General features: G+C 40.8%; 1 protein-coding gene across 2 annotated transcripts; it reads left to right on the forward strand.

Annotated features, from left to right (window-relative positions):
- Positions 1-65: 65 nt before the first annotated feature.
- On the forward strand, positions 66-20577 carry RAB3GAP1 (RAB3 GTPase activating protein catalytic subunit 1). 2 transcript variants are annotated; one of them, XM_002197980.7, is made up of 25 exons: positions 66-155; positions 261-316; positions 1156-1231; positions 2443-2575; positions 2811-2889; positions 3562-3681; positions 4260-4425; positions 4523-4622; positions 6553-6634; positions 7108-7176; positions 7768-7841; positions 8586-8678; positions 9795-9964; positions 10280-10378; positions 10698-10870; positions 11382-11436; positions 11731-12084; positions 13187-13324; positions 14532-14759; positions 15192-15288; positions 15378-15481; positions 15591-15706; positions 16633-16735; positions 18199-18219; positions 19503-20577. In XM_002197980.7, the coding sequence occupies exons 1-25, from the start codon at positions 138-140 to the stop codon at positions 19740-19742; spliced, it is 2964 nt and encodes a 987-aa protein (XP_002198016.6). In that variant the 5' UTR covers positions 66-137; the 3' UTR covers positions 19743-20577. The 2 variants fall into 2 exon arrangements, with proteins under 2 accessions (XP_002198016.6, XP_012430499.5); XM_012575045.5 differs by lacking the exon at positions 18199-18219.
- Positions 20578-21324: the final 747 nt, after the last annotated feature.

Here is a 21324-nt window from a genome sequence, read left to right on the forward strand (position 1 = left end):
CAGAAGCGCCGGGCTGGTAGAAGAAACCGGGCTGTGAGGGAGCGCCGGGCTCTGAGGGAGGTCCCGGCTTTGAGGAGGCGCCGCCCTCCACCGCGTTCCCGGCAGCCTCCGCCGCTGGCGGCCGGCAGCGGCGCAAGATGGCGGCGGACAGCGAAGTGAGTGTTTGTGCCGCTCCTCCCGCTCCCTGCCTGCTCCCCGACTCTCCTTCCCTGCTCCCTCCGCTCTCTCCGCTCACCGCCTCTCCCGCTCTCTCCCCGCAGCCCGAGTCGGAGGTGTTCGAGATCACGGACTTCACCACCGCCTCCGAGTGGGAGAGGTAGGTGCTGCCGCGCCCCTCGCTCGGCGGCGGTGGCGCGGCCGCTCCCGCCGGGGCAGCCGGACCCCGCGGCGCGGCCGCTGCCTCGGGCCGGGAGCGCCCGGAGCCCTGCCCGGAGCCCTGCCCGGAGCCCTGCCCGGAGCCTTTCCCGCTGTTCCGCCTCAGGCTCAGGCCGCGGCCGAGGAGCGGGTTAAGAAGCTCTAGTTGAGCTGCTTCTGAACTTAGTTCAGAAGGTCCGGTTTAATACCTGTTTGCAAGGGATTACAATATACATTCAGAGGCTTATGTGTTTTCGAAGCAGCTGTCTGATTGTTAAGACAGTCATCTCATAGCCGAAGCCTTTAAAAGTTAGTAGAACAACGTACGAAGTAATTTAAGGCGAAGAACGCTCTTGCACTATGAATCTATTATTTTTTAAATGCTTTTGCCAGTAGTGATAACGTTTATGACAGGAGACAAGAGATTTCAAGTGCTGTGCTTTAAATCTGAATTTAGTGATAATTTTGTCTTAAATGTTTATCTATCTGTGAACAGCAAAACAGGAGTTAAATGTTAGGCACTGCTGTACCAGAAAAAGGTGAGATTCTTAAAACAGTCAAAAGATGTTTATAGCTCAAAGTAAGTAGCATGTAAAATTTAAGCATATAAAGACTGTTTTGAGTACAAGGAAGCAGTTTTTCTGGCTTTACTGTGATACTTGTGGTGCTTGTTTGTTTGTTTGTTCTTTGGGCTTTTCTAAGGTTCATGGTAGAACAACATCCTGCCTGCTTTGAGGTGGCTGAATTATAATACAGGTTTAGTGTTCAGCAAATATTAATGCCTTTTCTCCTCCGTAATAGATTTATTTCAAAAATAGAAGAAGTACTGAATGACTGGAAGCTTATTGGGATTTCTTCAGGCAAACCTCTAGAGAAGGTCAGTTACTTCTTCTGAATTTTCCTGTAGAATTTGAATTGCTAATTAGTAATATAATAAGCCACACATGCATTTCATCTATTGCTGTTTTCTTAGGTGTGGCAGATAATGACTTTATTGGGGAATTTCACTTGTAGAAGTGTCAATTTGACAAACAATTACTGTAAATTCATTGGTAGGTCATCTGCCAAACAGGCTGTTTCTCTGACAAAGATGGATCTTTGTGTAGATTTGTGTTTTAATTCTCAGTTTGAATCTGGAAACATGCTTGAAGCTGCTGTAAATACTTAAGGAATCTTTCTGTCCTAGCTTGTGCCTTTGTCACACCTCATGTACTTATGGCTGAGGTTTGCACAGTGCTATTTGTGACTCAGTGTGTTTCATAGATGGGAGAGATTTTTTCAGAGTCTAATTAGAGCCTTTGTGATGCTTTCTCAGTCCTGTGAAATGCAGAGGAAATTGATGAGCTCTTCTGCATAGTAATGCAGATAAACTCAGCTGGTTTGTGTGGAATGGCTGCTGTGTTTCCAGGGGAGTCTCACTGCTTTTCATTCTAGTCAAGTAGAGAGTATTTGGAATTAAACTTATGTTATCTAATGAACTGCACCTTAGCTATCCCTGTATTCCTGCATGTCTTCTTTTCTAGACCAGAGCTGTCTTCCTAACACCTTGTAAGATCAAAAGATTGTCCAATTTGCTTTTAGTAGGAGCAGTGGTGCTGATTTTTTAGACATTCCCATGCTGTATTTTTATTTAAAAATTATTCTTACACAAGTTTTGTAAGTTGTAGATAAAAATTACCATTTGTTGGTGAAAGTAAATATCAAGGTAATGTTTACACAGAATGGTTTATATATAGATAAAATCCCAGGTGGGAAACTTCTGTCTCTGTGCAAAGTTGAGGGTGCATATTTTCAGATGTACAGTTGCATATGGGAGGATGCAAATCTTTATTGCCATATAGTTCTGAAGATGCAAGATGATATTTGATTTTTGGAATGAACATGATTATTGGCAACATGGATTTTAGCAGCCAGCTACCTTTATAATGAAGAGCTTTGAGAATTGCTTATTGAAATTAAATCATGCTGAGCCATTAGGCAGTAGAAAAATGTGAATCAACATTATTGATCACATAGGCAATATATTTTTAAAGAGTAATGAACGTTAACCTAAATTTATGAGATACTATCTTCTTTTTTTATATGCAGGGTATATTTACCACAGGAACATGGGAAGAGAAATCAGATGAAATTTCATTTGCAGACTTCAAATTCTCAGTTACCCATCATTATCTTGTACAAGAACTCAGTGACAAAGATGGGAAAGAAGAGATGGGAGAAGGTACCTGATAGTTCCCTTCCATAGCTGTAAGGATAATGACAAAAGACAGTGTCAGAATGTGGAGTCCACATTGTGCTGTTTTGCATCTGTGTGGGATTTTCTGAGGTCTCATGAGTGTGGTCTGACATTTCTGTTTTCAGTTTGCTTTGCATTCACACAGTGCTAAAACAAGGCAATTGTAAGTGAGCTGGCTGGATGTGATGTTACATTGATTATGGATCAATTTTTGTCACAGATGCCCTTCCTCTGCCAATGCAGGACTTGCTGTGCATGAACAATGACTTTCCTCCTCGAGCCCACTGTCTGGTGAGATGGTATGTGTGTTGCCTCTCATCTCTACTGCAAATGAGCATAGCAGCTGGAAAATCTGGCACAATCAGTTGTATATTTGTTTTTTCAAAAGTTAAAGCCTAAGTAAAAGGATTCTTTGTACTAGACACAAGAAAGGAATGCAAAAAAAGCCTGCTATAGTGGGCCTATCTTGAATTTGTTATTTTCCCCCCTAATATTTGTCTCAATTTCATATATTAACCAGTCTTTTATATATGTAATGTTTTGGTACATTCTTATAAAAGAAAGCTGCACCACCTTAACAAACAACAATTATATTCTTAGTAATGCAAATCTTGAGCACATAATAGGATTCATTCTAGAGAGATTGATTTTATGTTTAGACAGTTTTAGTCATTATTAACATAAACTGGAAAACCTCAGGACTGCTAGACCTGGAAGTCCTCCCAGTCAAACACATTCCAGGGTTGGAATGCTGTTGCACTCAGGTAGTTTGTGAGTTCAGGATCTGCAGCACTCCATGCCCACTCAGTTCTTGACCTCTCTAAAGATACAGAGGTACTTGCATCAAATGAACAGATTTCACGATCTGTTGGTGACACTTAGGTTCTCCAGGTCACCATATTTTTTTAAGAATCGTGTTTCAGCTGGCTTGCCAGGGACTAGAAATGTACTTTTTTCTCTTTGTCCCTAAGGTATGGCTTACGTGAGTTTGTGGTGATTGCTCCAGCTGCGAATAACGATGCTGTTATTAGTGAATCCAAGTGTAACCTCTTGCTGAGTTCCATTTCCATTGCACTGGGCAACACTGGCTGGTAGGTGAAAGCATAAACCTTTTTACATGTCCAGGTAAAACTCCAGCATACTGCATTTGTGAAGAAAAAGTATTAAATTGTTAGCAAAGTACATTCAGAGGTTTTTGTTTATTTGTACTGTAATATTGTTAGAGAAGAATTGAAGAAATCCCCATATGTAAAGACTGAATCAATGTTTTGTTTATTTTTATTATTGTTTAAAAACCTTTAGGGCTGTTAAAAGCTACTAGAAGTTGTGGGAATGATATGTAATTGATAAAACATCACTTTTGCAAGAGGATTTCTTCCCTATGTGTAGGAACAGTAACTTCCTAATCTTCCTCAAAAATTATATAGACTGAAAATGAGAAGTCATGGAGTGGGCTGTGATTATGGCATGGCAATTTGTTGGGCATTCTGTTTCATGATGACATTAACACTGATTTTCTGTGATTCCTGAGAAGTCTTTCAAGGTGTCTAAGAGGAAATATATTTTAAAGGACGAAATTATATTGAAATTATGCTAGAATATTCAGCTAGCTTTAGAGACCACAAGACAGCAGGGCACTTAAATAATCTGAAGTATTTCTGTTTTGTAGTCAGGTGCCACTGTTTGTGCAGATCCATCACAAGTGGCGCCGCATGTACGTCGGCGAGTGCCAGGGCCCGGGTGTTCGCACGGACTTCGAGATGGTTCATCTGCGCAAGGTGCCCAGCCAGTACACCCATTTAGCAGGGCTGCTGGACATCTTCAAAACCAAGATTGTAAGTATCAAACTGATGTTACAGATAATTTCTGTTCAACCCCTAGAGTGTTTGAGAGGATTTACTCTTTACATTGAATTTGTTCTCTGTTTTGAAGGGCTGCCCTTTAACGCCTCTGCCTCCAGTTAGCATGGCTATTCGCCTTACCTTTGTGCTTCAGGACTGGCAGCAGTACTTCTGGCCACAGCAGCCACCAGGTAGGAGACTTGTGTCCTCAGAATAATTTGTTTTCAGACAGCCAGTCAATGCTAAAGAAAATATTTGTCTATCTTACCAGAAGAATTCTAACATTTTCTGCTTTGCCAGGAAAGGCTTTAGTCTAATCCCACTCTGTATGATAGATGAGCCACCTTAAAGCTGCTCTCAGGTTGTAGCTCATGGCTGGACAGGTGTTTTGGGCTCCAGGGCTGTGCCTGGAAACGTGGGCTAGTCAGCATTTAGAAATACAATGTTGTTTCTAAAATAGTGGTATTTATGTGGAATGAATAGGGTGACTGAATCTGTGAAGAATTCTGCCCTGGGTTTCTTAGGGAAGTGTTTAGATTCATCTAGCATCTAGAAGATGCTAATACTTTGTGGGAGTTTTTGTCAATATTGTCAAACAATACTTTGTGGGAGTTTTGTTTCCATAAAGTACCTTATTTTGGTACTTCACTATCTAAATGTATGAACAGTGGGAAAGGCAGAAAATATTATATGGACCTCACTTGAGGTAAAGGTTTGGATTTTTATTATTGTTGACACAGTACTAAATTTAATGCAGGAGGAATTGCTGAAAAAGTCTTTTGTTATAGTAACCTTGCATGAAGGGGAGAAATAATGTATAGTCCTAAATTTAGAGTGTATAGAGCAGACTTGATAAGTTTATGCCATAGTGATGCTGTTTAGGAAAAACAGAGGTAGTTGTAGTCTCAAAATGATCTTTCATTCCTGATGGTGGTGCTGTCTTCCTTGAGCATTGACGATTTGGTTTCAATGGACCTATTTTTATATAGGTGGCAGCAGAAAATAAATTATAAACTTCTCAAAGGTAAACAAACCCGTAAGAAAAAGGTAGATATTAGTTCTTCCTTAACAGCCATTTTATTAGTGATGTGATGTTTTAGGTACAAGGTGCTGGAACAGTTAAAATGCCCAAGTTCTTTCCTTGACTTGGTAGCAGTTTTACATAACAAGCTTGAGGTATTTAGGGTACATTTGGAGACACAGAACTCATGTGCCCTCGGTTATCTAAGTGTTGTGGTTAAGGGTGTCAAAGTACGTTGCAGAAACTGAAGATGGACAGCATCAGTTTTACTGCTATTGCTACATGCAGTTGTGGTTTATGTTCACTGGGAAGAACTAGACCTGTAACTTATATACCATCACTCAATTAGCTCTTCTCAAAGAAAACCAAAGAATTTAGATGTCTTTTATATTCTCTGCAGAAGAAACTATGTAATTAAGTTATTCAGATACTTCATCTGTGCTATTACCTCACTTGTTTTGTTTGTAAATAGTTTGCCAGATGCAGTTAAAATTGCAGATCAGATGCTGTAACAGCATTATTATAATGGCATTACAATACATTATTATTGCCCAATTTAATTTTTGTTCAGTGGAGGCTGTCTGGTTTTGATTTATTTATTTGAAGGCTATAATATAGGAAGAGCCTGAGGGGGCTGGGAGGCATCTCTAAGTTCCTGGGACTATGGGAATCTCCAAGATTATTTTATTAAGTCCTCTTTCAATAAAATTGTCAACTTTTAAAAGTAGTTGTTTCTTCACTCTGCAGAGGTGCTCTTCCAGAGCAATTTTTCTGCTTGGAACTTGGATGTCCTGCCCAAATATTTTTATGGCACTTTTGTGTCTGTTCTTGTGCCAACATTGAATCTTTAGGACACTCTTTATAGCTATCATCACTGCCTGTATGAAGGGAATAACCTTCCCTCAATATGAATGACAAGAATTTTTTCTGTCCCTTTGAATGTCCTGTTTCATGGTTACTTCCCAGTTTCTGTTGGAGGCAATTACTTTGTATGTTAGGATTTTGTTCTAGCTCAGCTGCCTTAGCTGCTCAGCTTTTCTGTGGTCATCCTGCAAGTGTTCCACAAACTCCTTATGAAAAATGTGTTGATTTTTCTCCAGATATAGATGCTCTAGTTGGGGGAGAAGTTGGAGGCCTGGAATTTGGGAAGTTACCATTTGGTGCCTGTGAAGATCCTATTAGGTAAGAGAAGACTTCAGAAAACTGTTTTATAACTTCCTTAATGGAGGACTTAAAGGTGTTATTGCAAATCTTAGCTCTGCCTACCTACCACTTAGCATGTCCAACAGATACTTAATTATTCAACTGCATCAGAAGCATCTGTGAAGGGTAATGGTTTCATGGCAAATAAGACCATTTGTAAAATTGTCTGATGATATTCAGAGTTTAAGCTCATATGGCTTTTACTGTAAACTTCTGCAGTACCCTATTTATCTCTGAAATTATTATCTTGAAATATACCTCAAGATAAACCTTAAAAATTATGTGCCTTTGTGCAAGAGTTGGACTCGCTGTCATGTGTGCAGTGAGAAAACTTACTGGCGAACAAAGAGGGAATCAATATGAGCTATCAAAAATACCTTTCAAAACTTGAACTGTGATGGAGGGAACACTTCCTGCTATCACTGAAAGACTGAAATCTTGTTTTGTTTCAGTGAGTTGCATTTAGCTACAACATGGCCTCACCTTGCAGAAGGGATAATTGTTGACAACGATGTTTATTCGTAAGTATCTTGTCTGAGGTGCAAATAAGTGTGCTTTTTTTGCTCACTGCTGCATCTTAGTGTCATTTCAAACACTGTGTGGCTTTACATGTGAAAAAGAACCCATTTTGAGGAATGCTAATATTAGCTGATAGAACATCTAATTTGGGAAAACACCTTTTGAAATGCATTTCTGTGAGAAAATACTATTGTGTTGTAATCTGAACAGAACACAGACTCCTGGTTTTGAACATACTCTCATGTTAGACTTGAAATTTTTCTGTATCTTGGGAAAGATGATAGTGGAGCATGGAAGGTAAAAAGAATTCACTGCTTGATATCCCTCTCCCAAAAACTGTCATCCAGGTTTTCTGCTAAAGAGCAAGAAGTGTTTCTTGTTCATGTCATGCACACACATGAGAATAGGGACTCTTGCTCGTTTGTCATGTTCTCCTCTGTAATGTGCTGACCTCACTGGTTATGACATGACATTTATCGAGAATTTGATATTCATCTTTCCAATACTTATAGTGGCATTTGGTCTTCTTTTTTCTTTTTTTCTTTTCTTTTTCTTCTTTTTTCTATTCCTTTTTAAATTTTTTTTCCCCCAAGCGACCTGGATCCACTTCAAGCACCCCAGTGGTCTGTGAGAGTTAGAAAAGCAGATAACCCTCAGTGTCTATTGGGTAAGACATATGAATTTCCTGTCTTCTCTTGCAGCTTTTACACTAAAGCTACCAAGTTATGAAGTTAGGGTTGAGTTGTTGATTACCTGATGGCCTGTTTGCTCACTTCCCTCATTTTTTTGAGTGAACAGTATTTTGGGTTTCTTTTTCAAGAACACAAGCTTTGCAAGTACATAAGTTCCTGTTGTAGTTTATTCTTTGTCTGTGCCTGGTGAAATTCATTGCTGTTCTTATTTCACCAGATTCCAGAAAATAAGAATTTTCTCTGTGTTCTGTGAAAATGTAGATTTCCTAGAATCTTCCCATTTTATTAAGTGTGTTTTGCATGTCTCCATCTCCTTAGTTCAACCAACCTTACGGCAGGGAGGATTAATACTTGTGGAGAGCTGTACTCCTCTATCTGTCCTTGCCTTTAAGCTTGTGGGGAAAAGGGCTTCAGAACTCATCAAGTTTCATCTTGCTTTGGGTGAATTAAAGTGCAGGCAGAGCTGTGCTCTGGAGGGGTGGCCAACAGCTGCCTGGGTGTGCATTTACCTAAGCTTTAATTATGTGGTTTTTGTGCTTCAGATAATTTAATTATGTGAATGTTGTGCATAAGATATTTGTGCTTCAAAACAACTTATTCTTCTGAAGTTCTTTCAGAAGAAAAGATAAAAAATTACTGTCCTTGGGGCAGAATTTTGAGTGCTGCTCATTGTTCAGTGAGATTTTTGGCTGAGTTCAGGAGCTTTGTTCCTCTTCCAGGTGACTTCCTTACTGAATTCTTCAAGCTTTGCCGTCGGAAGGAGTCAACGGATGAGATACTTGGAAGGTCTGCATTTGATGAGGAAGGAAAAGGTAAAACTAAAATCCAGTTGATCTGTGGTATTTGTATTTAATTGTTTTGTGTTAGTTACCTTCCCTGTACCCTTATCTTGACTGGTATTTATAACTCTTACACATACTCCTGAGAATTTTCTGGCCAGGGCTTCATGGTGAAATTTCTCATGAATTCTAGACAAGTTTAGCTCCCAGAGTCCCAGAGGGACAATTGCCTCTGTTAATTGTGGCTGTTTCTTTTTACAGGAATATAAAAGCTTAAAATTTACTAGAGTGTACAAGAGTTGGTTATAGGATGCATCAGATTTGTCTGTATAGTTTTATGTATTTTTTCTTTTTTTTTCTTCTTGGTTGTACTTGATCTTAGTTTTGAAGGAGCTTGCTAGTGAGCTTAAAAAGGTGTTAGACTGAGGAGGAGGGTGGGTATTACTCATAGTTCTTGACATACGTTTCCTTTAGCCCTTCTTAGCTCTGGGCTTGCCAAGATGGGCTTTTTCAGGCTGCTTCTAATTATTCACTTAAATTTGTCAGCTGTCCTTATAACAATGTTAATTCAGTTTATTGTAAGAGACATTCCAGTGTTTATCAGCAGCAGCTCTGAAAAAAAACCCAGTCTTTTGATTTGAGAAGTTTACCTGAGGACTCTAAAACAGAACTGTGCTTACACTATGTGAGGCCAGTGATTAATACAGGATTTATTTAATATTTATCAAAGCTTTAGTATATACTGGAGCAGTCTTTGTTACCTGCAGTGTATTTATTGGTATGATGTTTAAACAAGGTTTAAATACTGAGTCTTCAGCAGGCTTTTGGCATACTCTGTTGGTAACTCTGCAGTAGCAGTGCTGCTACAGCAGGCACTGCCTGCATCCAGCTCAGTCTGGAGTTTATTTGGTGAATTAAATCAAGGACAGTCTGTGACTCATTTGTGCCTCCTTCTGCTGCCTGTGTTTGCTAAGAGCAATGAATGTCAGCCACAGAACCCGGCAGCAGAGGTGTAGCTCTGGTTCACAAGGGGCTAAATATCAGTACAAGATAAATAGGCTGATGAACAGGTGAACTTTTGAAGAGACACGTTCTAGTGTTTGGGGTTTTATTTTATTTTGTTCTAATTGGTTTTATTTTATTTGCTAGAGGTTGCTGATATCACCCACGCGCTGTCAAAGCTCACAGAGCCAGCACCAGTCCCAATCCCCAAATTATCAGTTACAAATATGGTTCACAGTGCCAAGAAGAAGATCCGCAAGCACAGAGGTGTGGATGAGTCTCCACTGAACAATGATGTGCTCAACACCATTCTCCTGGTGAGTGAGCTGTCCCTGCATGTGGATTCAGATTCATGTGGACTTCAGGCACTGGTGCATTTGGTTTAGAGCCTTTGGCAGATTTAAAGATACCTGATGTCAGTTCCAGTATTGGAATTTCATTTATCAGCTTCTTGGAACAGCCCAAGTTGTTACAAGTCTGTGTACTATAAGTGGGCTAAACCTGATCTCTGAACTCTGGTGACAATTGTAATTGTAGGGATTGCTGGTATGAAGCCAGCAGTAGCTTTATGGAGGAAGTGGGAAAAGCAGCAAGACCATACTGATGGAAGGTTTCATTTTTTTTTCTTCAAGTTCTTATTTCCTGATGCTGCTGACAAACTTGCAGATGTATTTGAAAACAGAGCCAGCACTTCAGCAGGAAACAATCCTCCTCCAGAGACTGAAGATTATGTAAGTTTTGTTGAGTGACACAAGAGAGAAAGCAATTTTGAGAGTATGTTTATATAGACTTTGCTGTGCTTGCCCTATATTTTGTAATATTTAGCTTTTGGAAAGATGAATTTACCTTTGTGGAATCTCTGGGTAGAAATAGTGATGATTTCTGTTTCCTTCTAATTTCTTTTTTATTCCAAAGACTGTAGTTTTTGGTATCTCTAAGCTTAAAATGTTGCTTAGCCACTTATATTGACAAACAGGAAAGAGATCACATGGTTTTGGAAAACAATACCATTGTTTCTGTATTTCTTGCTTTCTTTTATTTCTTCCCTAGAATCTCTTCAGTCAGTTTAAGTCTGCTCCATCTGACAGTCTGACATACAAATTAGCTTTATGTCTTTGTATGATAAACTTCTACCATGGAGGAGTCAAAGGAGTGGCACATCTTTGGCAAGAGTTTGTGCTGGAAATGCGTTACAGATGGGAGAACAACTACCTTATTCCAGGGTGAGACTTGTTGTGGGGAAAAAAATCTTACTGTGGTGTAGTTTCATCTCTCTTCTAAGGGAGCTGTTCCAAGGTCCTGCTGGTTTGGGGTTTTTTCTTGATGTAACAGACTGGCTATTTAGTCACTAGTTTGTACTATGAAATGGTTACACTAGCAGATGAAATAGAAGCTGAAATGTATAGCAAGGACTCCACTGTATCATTGCAGTTTTAAAGGTACAGTCAAAGATGCTTAATTCCTGTTGGAAAGGACTTACCTTTTAAACTTCCATTTGGAAAACTGACCAGAAATGCAGGGTGTTTCCTGAGCTCCTGAAATGACCTCTGGGAAATGCATGGAATTTAAATTTCTGGACTTGTCTACTGAGACAATAGAAGAGCTGTGTAGTTAAAATGGTGGGGGTGGGGTTCAACGTGAGTATTTGTCCCTGTTTTAGATTTCATGTGATTTAAGACCACATGGGTGTGAAAGGTTCAATTTACTAATGGTTACCGTTCTACCTTTTGTTAGATTAGCTAATGGCTCTCCAGATCTGCGATGTTGTTTACTGCACCAGAAACTTCAGGTAAATATCCCAAATTTAAGAATGATTTTTCTTCTAAGGAAACTGTCAAAATGATAGCAATGACTAGCTAAATATGTTGGTCTTGTAGATTGAGTTGTGCTTGTGTTTTTTGGTTGTGGAATTAATTTCTTGAAAAAAATTTTGTTATAGCAACAAGTTCAGTGGAATTTTTATCTTTAGAATTGTAAGACCTTTTCAGTGGCTCTACAGGTTTTTCTGTATGATTGTCTCCATAAGGGAAATAATACCTGAAGATTTTTTTTTTTTTTTTGTTCCTTTAACTTGTTAAATTAGATGCTAAATTGTTGCATTGAAAGGAAGAAAGCAAGAGATGAGGGGAAAAGGGGGAGCATGTCTGATCGTTCACCTGGTGGTGCTTCCGGTGATGGTGCCAAAGGGGGAGACCATTCTGGAGACAACCCTGACAAGGAAAAAGAATTTGGCAAGTCTTGGGAATCGTGGAGTGACAGTGAAGAGGAATTTTTTGAATGTCTCAGTGACACAGAAGATCTTAAAGGAAATGGACAGGAAAATGGCAAGAAAGGAGCAAAAGAGCCTGTAAACTTAAAACCAGAAGGTCGTTTGCACCCACATGGAAAACTGATGCTGCTGCATCCAGGAGAGCCTCTCTACGTTCCCATAACACAGGTGAGGGAGCAGCAGCTGAGCCAGATGTGCAGTAGAATACACAGAATGTGCTTCATACCTGGGACTGTGAAACTGCAAATAGTTTGCAGGTTACAGCCTTGTCTGTTGTTAAAATTGCTGAGTGTTTTTGACCTAACCTAATACCTTGGTTTTAATCTTTAAAACTTAATGGGGCTGCTAATCTCACATGTTCTTTGTTTTATTTGAGAGTGAGTATCTATATCAAATTTCACTCCAAACAATATATTCAAATGAGAACTAAACTTCATTGCCTACCTTAAATTTGGGGTTCTTTTTATTTCCAGTTCTTGAGGCATCTTTCATCCCCTCCTAACTTTCTTTCCTATAAAATAGGAACTGCTGTGGTCCTTGCACCACAGAGATTTCTGCCTGACTTTGCACAGTACTGGATCAGTTTTGCTGCTGTATTTGTTTTTTTCATAATTTCTTAGCTCACATCTAAAAGGCCATAGTCATTAGGTTTGGGCCATTCTCTACAGCTGGTTTATCATCAAACAACTAGAAATGTTACCTGACATCAACAGGCTTTCCTGCAGAGTGACCAGGGGCGTGAAATAGGAAGTGGTGGTGCCACAGAAAGTAGTTTGAAATCAGCCATGCATGATACAACCATACAGTGGTTTTCATTCTCTTGAGAGAAGTAATTTCTAATTAGTGTTGCTTTGCTTGGGTAAAACATATGAGCAAAGAGTAGTCAAGCAAAATGTTCTCAATTAATTATGTACTGACAGTATCAACAGCAAAAATTCTACATTGCTTTGGGTAGATTTTCATCCATCCCAGCAAAATTGTACCAGTCAGACATTTCCAGGATTTCATTAGGATTTTGGCATTTTAGCAATATATCCTTATATTGGTACCTCATTCCCAGGTTATTTTCTGTTTAGTTTCTTTGCTAGTGTCCTCTTCAGATGCAGAACTTGAGGCTGAACTGTTTAAATGGTAGAAAGCTGTGATAATTTCCTCTGAGTATAAAGGAAGCAGAGTGAACCTGGGGCGAGAAGGAGCTTCTTGCTCCTCCTGCCTTGCCCCGGGCTGACCGCAGGAGAGGCTGTGAGTAACGCTGTGTTTGCTGTGGCAGGAGCCAGCCCCCATGACTGAAGACCTGCTGGAGGAGCAGTCGGAGGTGCTGGCCAAGCTGGGGACGTCCGCAGAGGGAGCGCACCTGCGGGCGCGCATGCAGAGCGCCTGCCTGCTCTCAGACATGGAGTCCTTCAAGGTAGCACTGCTGTGAAACTAGATTGCTTTCTTCTTCAGCAAACTGTCCCTCTTGGACACTTCTGAAGGTTTCTTAAGTTTTTTATCTCCACAAAACAGTTTCCAGTTAGTTTCAAGTTGAAAATTAAAACCTATTGGGAAAACTCGTGGCACATTTCAAAGTCTATGAGGATGTGATCTGTTATGCTGTAACATCCCAGTAAATTTACACAATGTCTGTGGGAAGGGAAAAAACACATCAAACATACAGTTGGTCAGTTGTGAATTAAAACAGACATTCATCACTGTGGGTTTGAGTTTCATTTCTTGTCTGAGCTCTGCAGAGGGAGCTAAGAGCACATCCACTGCTGTCATCATAGGAGCTCAACACTAAAAAGGCTGGAGATTCTGTAATGAAATAGCAATATATATATATTTTAAATTTTTGCAGTGTTTATGGTAAAAGGATATTATGTGCTGTATAGTTGGAGTATTTATAATATAACAGTAATCCATTTATTAACAGTGACTCATGGCATATTGGATATATATAGAAGTTTTATTTATATGGTGCAAGTAGTATAAAATCTCAAAGTAAAAACAGAGAACTATAATTGGAAGCACAAGTACACTCCTCATAGGTACATCAAATTGAAAACTGGGATTCCTTTTATGTTCTGGATCTATGGGTGTAGTTAATTGTGGTGATATTGCATTTATGAGAAATGAAGTTATTTTTGTTTGGGGAAGACTTTTTTTTAAGTTCCTTTTGAAAAGAGGAAGAAATGGTGAATTTTGTCACTGGAGTATTAAAAGATGGAAAGTCAGTGCTGAAAACATACTTAGGCAGCCAGTTGATTCTTTTAGTCTTTAATGGGATAAGCTTAGTGAAAATTCCTATTTACTGCCTGTGGCAGGTGCCAGGTATAATCTTAACAGCATAATTTTGAGCTTGCCTGAAATAATTGATGAATGTACATGTAGCGGGTAATGAGAAGGTGATTTGTTGTTGTTGTTGCTAATGTGGGTTTTACCCTATGCCATTGCCTTGGTTTATGCGTTATTCCCTCTGTCCTAGTGTACAGTTTGTTGGCTGTGGACAAAAGAATTTCCTGAGTTTTATCTCTACTCTGTGCTCTACCCACTAAGCCATGTTGCCTTCCTACCCAGGCTGTCATATTTTTATAAGATTTTTTAGGAACTCATTTTCTGTCCTCTCCTCCCTGCAGGCAGCTAATCCTGGCTGTTGTCTGGAGGATTTTGTGAGGTGGTACTCACCTCGGGACTACATCGAGGAGGAAGTGATTGATGAGAAGGGGAATAAAGTCATTAGGGGCGAGCTGAGTGCCCGGATGAAGATTCCCAGCAACATGTGGGTGGAGGCCTGGGAGACAGCAAAGCCAGTCCCGGCTCGGAGGCAGAAGAGGCTTTTTGATGACACCAGGGAGGCTGAGAAGGTGAAAGCTCCGGGGCTGGTGCCAGTCTGGGCTCCCTGCAGCCCTTCCTTCTGCAGCATTTAAACACTGACAGGCCCTTGCACTGTGTCCTCAGAGTTACTGAACTATTTAGTGCATGGCTTAGGGGTGATTGGAAATTCCTGCTGCTGTACAGAAGGGTGTTTGATTTACCTAAAAGTATGCAATGTTACCGAGGTATTTCTTTAAATTATTAGTAAATAAACCAGATTTTTACCTGCACATGCATTAGGAACATTTTAGTTTCCTAATGCAGTTATTTTTAGTTTCATTCTAACCTGTTGGGCAGATTCATGTAAAACTGCATCTCAAGTTACAGTGGTGTTCCATTCTTGTGAATTCATCTTTCCAAGGTAGCCTTATCTTTGGGAAGTAGTTTTGATCACTAAAACATTAAATTTTCTAATATTACAGGTACTTCATTACCTTGCAGTTCAGAAACCAGCTGACCTTGCAAGGCATCTCCTGCCTTGTATCATCCATGCAGCTGTACTCAAGGTAAAGGAGGAAGGTAAATAATGTTAAATAAATTATTAAGATATTTAAGGAGAAACAGCGATGTAGTCAGTAATTACAACTTTGTTTCTTTCCTTATAACAGAAGCAGTAGAAGATATATCTTCAGTTAAGAAGATTATTAAGCAGATAATATCCCATTCCAGCAAAGTGCTACGGTTTCCTAGTCCAGAGGACAAGAAATTGGAAGTAAGGCTTTTGTAGTGGCTGGGGCTGGAAACCTGACTGACTTTTGCACTGTTCATGGCAATGTTAAAAGAACATCTTTTTCATTTTCCTGATTATTAAACTCTTGCAGGAAATCATTGCTCAGATTATGAGTGTGGAAGCCATCATTGCCAGGGCAAGGTCTCTCAAAGCAAAATTTGGGGTAGAAAAATGTGAAAATGAAGAGGAGAAAGAAGACCTACAAAGGTGACTGGTTTTTTTTTTAATTCTTATTTTTCACTGTGTTGTTTTGTTTTTCCTCTGATGCCCTTGTCTGTACTTTCAAAACTTGGGACAATGGTGACAATAAAGAAGTACTTGGGAATGCTATTTGGGTATCCCTGGCACTAGACTGTCCAAAGATGATGTGTGTGGGTACCCTCAGTGCTCCTCCAATTAAGCATCTCTTTGGAAAAATTTGATCCAGGTTTTTTTAATAGAATTTGGTATTAGCTTATCAGTCCTGGGGACTAATATTTTCTATTTGTATATAAAAGGTATATTTGATGAACTGTTACCACAGCAGTAAAATTAAGACTAGAAATTTATTATTTTTTATAATTATTATGGAATGAAATAGCCTCTTCCACAGTTGTTTTTTTATTATTGTCTCCTTGCTGATGTGAAACATCACTGAGTGGCTCTGAATGGAAAGTGACAAGGACTGTTTCCTTGCATCACTACCTGCTGTCGGGTTATTTACTTGCTGCTCAAGATGACTAATACGTTATAAAACCCAAGTTAACTTCTTGATGCTGTGCTGGGAGGGAGAGATGACATTTGTGCAGAACATGTTGGGAGTTCAGAGATGTCGTGTCTGACTAAAATAATGTCTGTGTGCTAAATAAAATTGCCACATTGTGAATAGTTCTGCATGGCCAACGCATTGGAAGCTTTACTGTAGATTTTATGCATGTGCTTTAGGAGCCTGGGTCTCATTCTTAGATAACTGAGAGGAGGATTTTTCCCTTAAACTTTTAGAATAGAGAACCAAGAGAGTCTGCCAGGCCTCAGTCTGAGCAAATGATGCTTGGTGAAGGCCTTGGCACAGGAAACAGCTGTTTAGGTCAGCACACTGGATCTGGCCAAGGATTAACCATTCCTTTTTCTTTTTGAATCATTTTTTCCATCAGATTTGTAAACAGTCTCCTGGAGCAGCCAGAGGTGTCAGTTGTTGGTGCAGGAAGAGGACCTGCTGGCAGCATCATTCACAAGCTGTTTGTGAATGCTCAGAGGGTAAGGGAGTGCTCTGGGTTGTGCTGCAGACACTTCTGATTTAACCAGAATGAGCCAATGAGTTATCATATGGTGCCAGTGTATTTTGTCTGCATATCTGCATGTGTTGTCATATATGTGCTTGAGAAGTTTTCTGTGATGTTCAACACAATTTTGGCAGTAACAGAACCTTGCAAGACCAAGGAAGACTGAGTGAGTTGGGATGTGAAACAGTTGAAGCCAGCTGGGTAGATAGAGGTGTCAGTAATGCTTTATGTACTGCAAATGGTAACATCAGCGATGCTATTAAGGCAAGACAAATTTCTGCCTTATCACAGCAAGGTCAAGTGTTGACTGTTTCACAGAGGAATGCAGAGAAACAGGCCATAATACCAGATATTTTAGAAGGGGTAACTTCTTAAACTGAGGCTTATGCTTGGAATACATGAGATTTTTTTCTGTGGAAACCAGTATGCTTAGGAAGTTTCAGTTCTTTTTCAGTTCCTGCATTCAGTTTACCTATTGCCAGTGTTGCATCTATTTTCTGGAGATCCTTCTCTTGCTGATATAGATGTAAATGTTGCCGTTTTCTCTTAAGCACTCTTTGTAATAATTAGTCTGAAAGTATTGGTTTCCAAACGTCATGGGCTGCAGTCAGCCTTCAGTTTCTATCAGAATTACACCTGTTCATAGCATCAGATTTTCTAACGCAATTTAACTACAGTGGTAATAACAAGGTAGCAGCCTGAAATCCCATTTGGAAATAATTGCTGGAAAAATGTTGTGATTGGGTGTTAAACACTTTAAAGGGATCAATGCTTTTGTAATAATCTGTATTTTGCAACTTAGCATAAAAAGGACCATTCTGAAAACAGACCAAGGTTATTCTGAGGAGTGAAAATCAGGACTTCTTTTATTCTTCTAGTTTCTAGGGAAATTATGTTTGCAAACTTGAACCTGCTAACCAGCCACCTTTAAAGCCCAAGACTGTGCCCTGTAAGTGATGCACACATATGCACTTGCCTCTTTAAGAGAGGCAGTGGGTTTTCAAATCTGTTTCTACCCTTAGGATATGTGCAAATTTCTAGAGTTTTGTTTTGAAACACCACTAACTAAAGCAAGGTTACAGGTATTTCCCACTAGTAGCTGGTAATTAAGTTTTCTTAGTGGGACAGGAACCAGCTTGCTACAAACCCCACTTTGTGTTTAACCTGCCATGAGTTATTTCAGTAGAGAGCTTTTTGGTAAATAGAAGTGAAATAAGTTCCTTGTTCATTACCTTTTGAACCTGGACTCCTCTCTGAGCTGCGTATAACGTGTTCTGTTCTTGAGTTTTCTCAGGAAAATTCTGATAGCCAGTGCATGTTCTTGGAGTGCATGATGTCTCTTAAACCTACAGTCTCCTCCTAACCTCTTGTGAGTCACCTCTGACTTGCCTTTGTTTCTGTCTTTCATTACTGGTTCTTTTCTCATCCCTTTCCAAGCTGACTGAATCTTCTGATGAGGTAATCGACTTTGTCCCTCCTTTCCCTCTCATCTTCTCTGCACAGAGCTGAACCTTCTGGTGGATATAGTGCAGCAGCCAGATTTAGTTTGTACTGGTGTTCGTATGTTGAGCATAAAAGTAATTTTGTGTTTCCAGAATGGTTTTCCTGCATTCACACTTTATTTTCAGAGCCTAATATTGCATAGTAAAGATAAATGTTTTTTTTAAAAAAACTGAAAAAACCCCTCTCAGAAAAAACAAACAAAAATATTTATTCAAGTGAGTATTAATGTTTTCTGATGCTGAAGTATGTGGCCATGCCTGTATATGCTTTGTTGCCACCACTGTTTGTTGATGTTTTGGGGGAAGGGGGTGTGATGAACAATTAGCTGGATGCTGCATTCCCAACACTAGTGCTTCCTGAAGCTATGGAACTTTCTAGACATAAATATTTGGGAAAGAAGCAGAGTAACTGTGCAGAATGTAGCACAGGGCAGATCTTCTCTGTTGGTTTCCTCAAGCTGTTGTTGTGGGAACATGTGGCACTTGTCCCTGGTGGGTTCTGTGGCACAGCCTGCAGAGCCAAGCAGGGTGGCTGCCCTCACTCCTGGGGGAGGGCTGGGAGCAGAGGGGCAGCAGCTATGGACCACAGGGGGCAGCCAGTGGCTTCTACCACACTCAGTGATGGTGCCAGTGTGGAGTTGTACATATTTGAACTAGGAAGGACCCTATTAGGGTATTGGTGGGGGTGTGTGTATCCATAGGTATATGTAATTAGGGAATGGTTATTGGGCATGTCAGCCCTTCCTGCTGCCTGGCTCTGAGGCAGTGAGCAGCCCTTGGAGTTGTGCAGGGTCTTGCTTGCTCTGCAGAGGAATTTCAGCAAGGCTCTCTGGCCATGAAAAACCCATCCTGCAATAGTGTTGGAGGCTGAAAGGCAGGTCACGGTCAGGACAGGTCAGGCAGTAGTAGCACTGAAGATTTTGAAGTAGAGGCTGCCTTGGCCTTCTGTAGCTGCAGGGAGCTGAGGAGAGCACCCTGTCTGAGAAGGGGCCATTTCCTCCAGTCACAACCCTTGCTTCACACTGCCACATCAGAACTTCAGCTGGGCAGTTTCACCATCCACACGAGAGTTCTTCCATCTGGTTACTTTGCTTTATTTCCTAGCATCCCATTAGTGCTTTGCTCTGTGTACACATAAAGCCTCCAGCTGTGTTCCCCATTTCTAAGCTCCTTCCGAGAGCAGCTTTCTGAATGCCAGCGTTAGGCAGCAGCCTGCCGTGTCGCTGTGCTCTGCCGCAGGTCCCCGCCGCCGTGGCGCCGCTGGAGGAGGAGCTGCGGCGCTCGGGCTGTCCGGAGGAGCGCAGGCCGGGGCTGCAGTCGGAGTTCCCCCCGCCGGCGGGCCGGGAGGTGATCCTGCGCGCCGCGGTGCCCCGGCCCGCCCCCTACTCCAAGGCGCTGCCGCAGCGCATGTACAGCGTGCTGACCCGCGAGGATTTCCGGCTGGCCGGGGCCTTCTCGGCGGACACCACCTTCTTCTGACAGCCCCGAGCGGCCGGGCAGCGCTGCGGAGGGACTGGCGTGCGCTGCTTCCCAAGGACTTGGACTGGCCGCCACCAGAGGGGGCTGGAGCAACTCATCGCCGAGGTTTGGAATGGCTTCAGGAGTGGTTTCAACCTCTCTGTCCCAAGGGAGCGTATTTTCCTTTCCTTGTGTTAGCTTAATTACGGACCTGAATGGGCCGTGTGCAAATATTCATGTTGAAATTCATGCAGAATGTGCTGCTTTACACTTCAGGATCAGATTTTATCAAGTGACGTTAGAAATTGATATATATAAACGTTAAGTGATTTATATTTATTACTAATCATAATCACAGAGCCCAGTATTTTTTGGTTAATCACTGTTTCAAGTGCTTCTGAAATAGCCTTATTTTTATTTAAAGTGTACAGTTCATACTCTAGTTTGTGCTAAACTCTTCTGGTTGTCCAGATCTCATCACTTCTCCCAGACAGACCTAAGTGGACAGTGAATCTGACTGAGAGCCTGCAGTGGATCCCTGAAGGGTTGGGATACTTTATATCCTTCCCTTTGTGCAAGGGCCAAAGCTGGATGGAAATTACACCCTGGAGGTGTTTCACTGTGAGCAGCTCACTGCTGTTTACCGAGGCTATTTGTCTGCACTCCCTGTCATCCATGGGAGAGGAGGGGACAGCTCTGTCACCTCTGGCTCCTCACCTGTGCCAATGTTGCTTTACAGTGACCTTCATCTGTTTGAATGAGAATCAGCAGATCAGCGTTACTTTACAAATGTACAAACAGCTACAGTATTGTGGATGTTACTCAATAAATATGAACGTACTGTTGGCTCTCAGTATTCCCATGCTTTTCCATGTCCTCCTTTCACACTCTGAGCCAGGAATGACATTGTGGCTACATTGAGTTGAGTTCTGCTATTAGTAACAGGATCCCACGTGTTAACCTAAAACTTTTTTAAGGGGACAGGAATCAGAGTCTTTTTCCTCACATAAAGTTCTGTGAAGTAGAAATATGTCTTTCAGGATGAAGAAAAGTTAATAGGTAAAATCTTGTCACAGACTTTGCTTTCCAGGTTGTGTGTTCCCTCAGACAGTGGGGTAAGTATGATAAAGACCTGTATCTGCTCTTTAACTGTGTGGCTTCTTTAAAATTAATTACACCAGGCAATTCCTGATTTACTGGTAACTAAAATTTAGGTTAAGCTTCTTCCCCAGAAGGAAACCCTTCTGGTTTCCTCTGCTCTAATGAAGTATTACACTGCAGTAATATTACACTGCAGTGGCCTCTTGTAAAGGCTGCAGAAACTTGAAAATCTCTCATACTTGGTTATCAGGCAATTCCTGATAACCTGGTCACAACCTTTAAATAACTTGGTCATTTAAAGTGCTGGAGAGGTGATTCCTTTATCATACTGAGACACCACAAACATCATTAACACAGGTAAAGTTCGTTTGACTGTAGAAAATAGTGCACTCATGTAACTTTCTTGTTTTAAACAGTCTTTTTCTCTGTTCAAAAGTTATAACGTCAAGGATTCTTCTCACAAGGGTAACTGCTTATTTTAAGTAGTTGTAATTGAACTTGC

The sequence above is a fragment of the Taeniopygia guttata genome, chromosome 7 (genome assembly GCF_048771995.1).
Source record: "Taeniopygia guttata chromosome 7, bTaeGut7.mat, whole genome shotgun sequence".
In the NCBI taxonomy this organism is placed as follows: Eukaryota; Metazoa; Chordata; class Aves; order Passeriformes; family Estrildidae; genus Taeniopygia; species Taeniopygia guttata.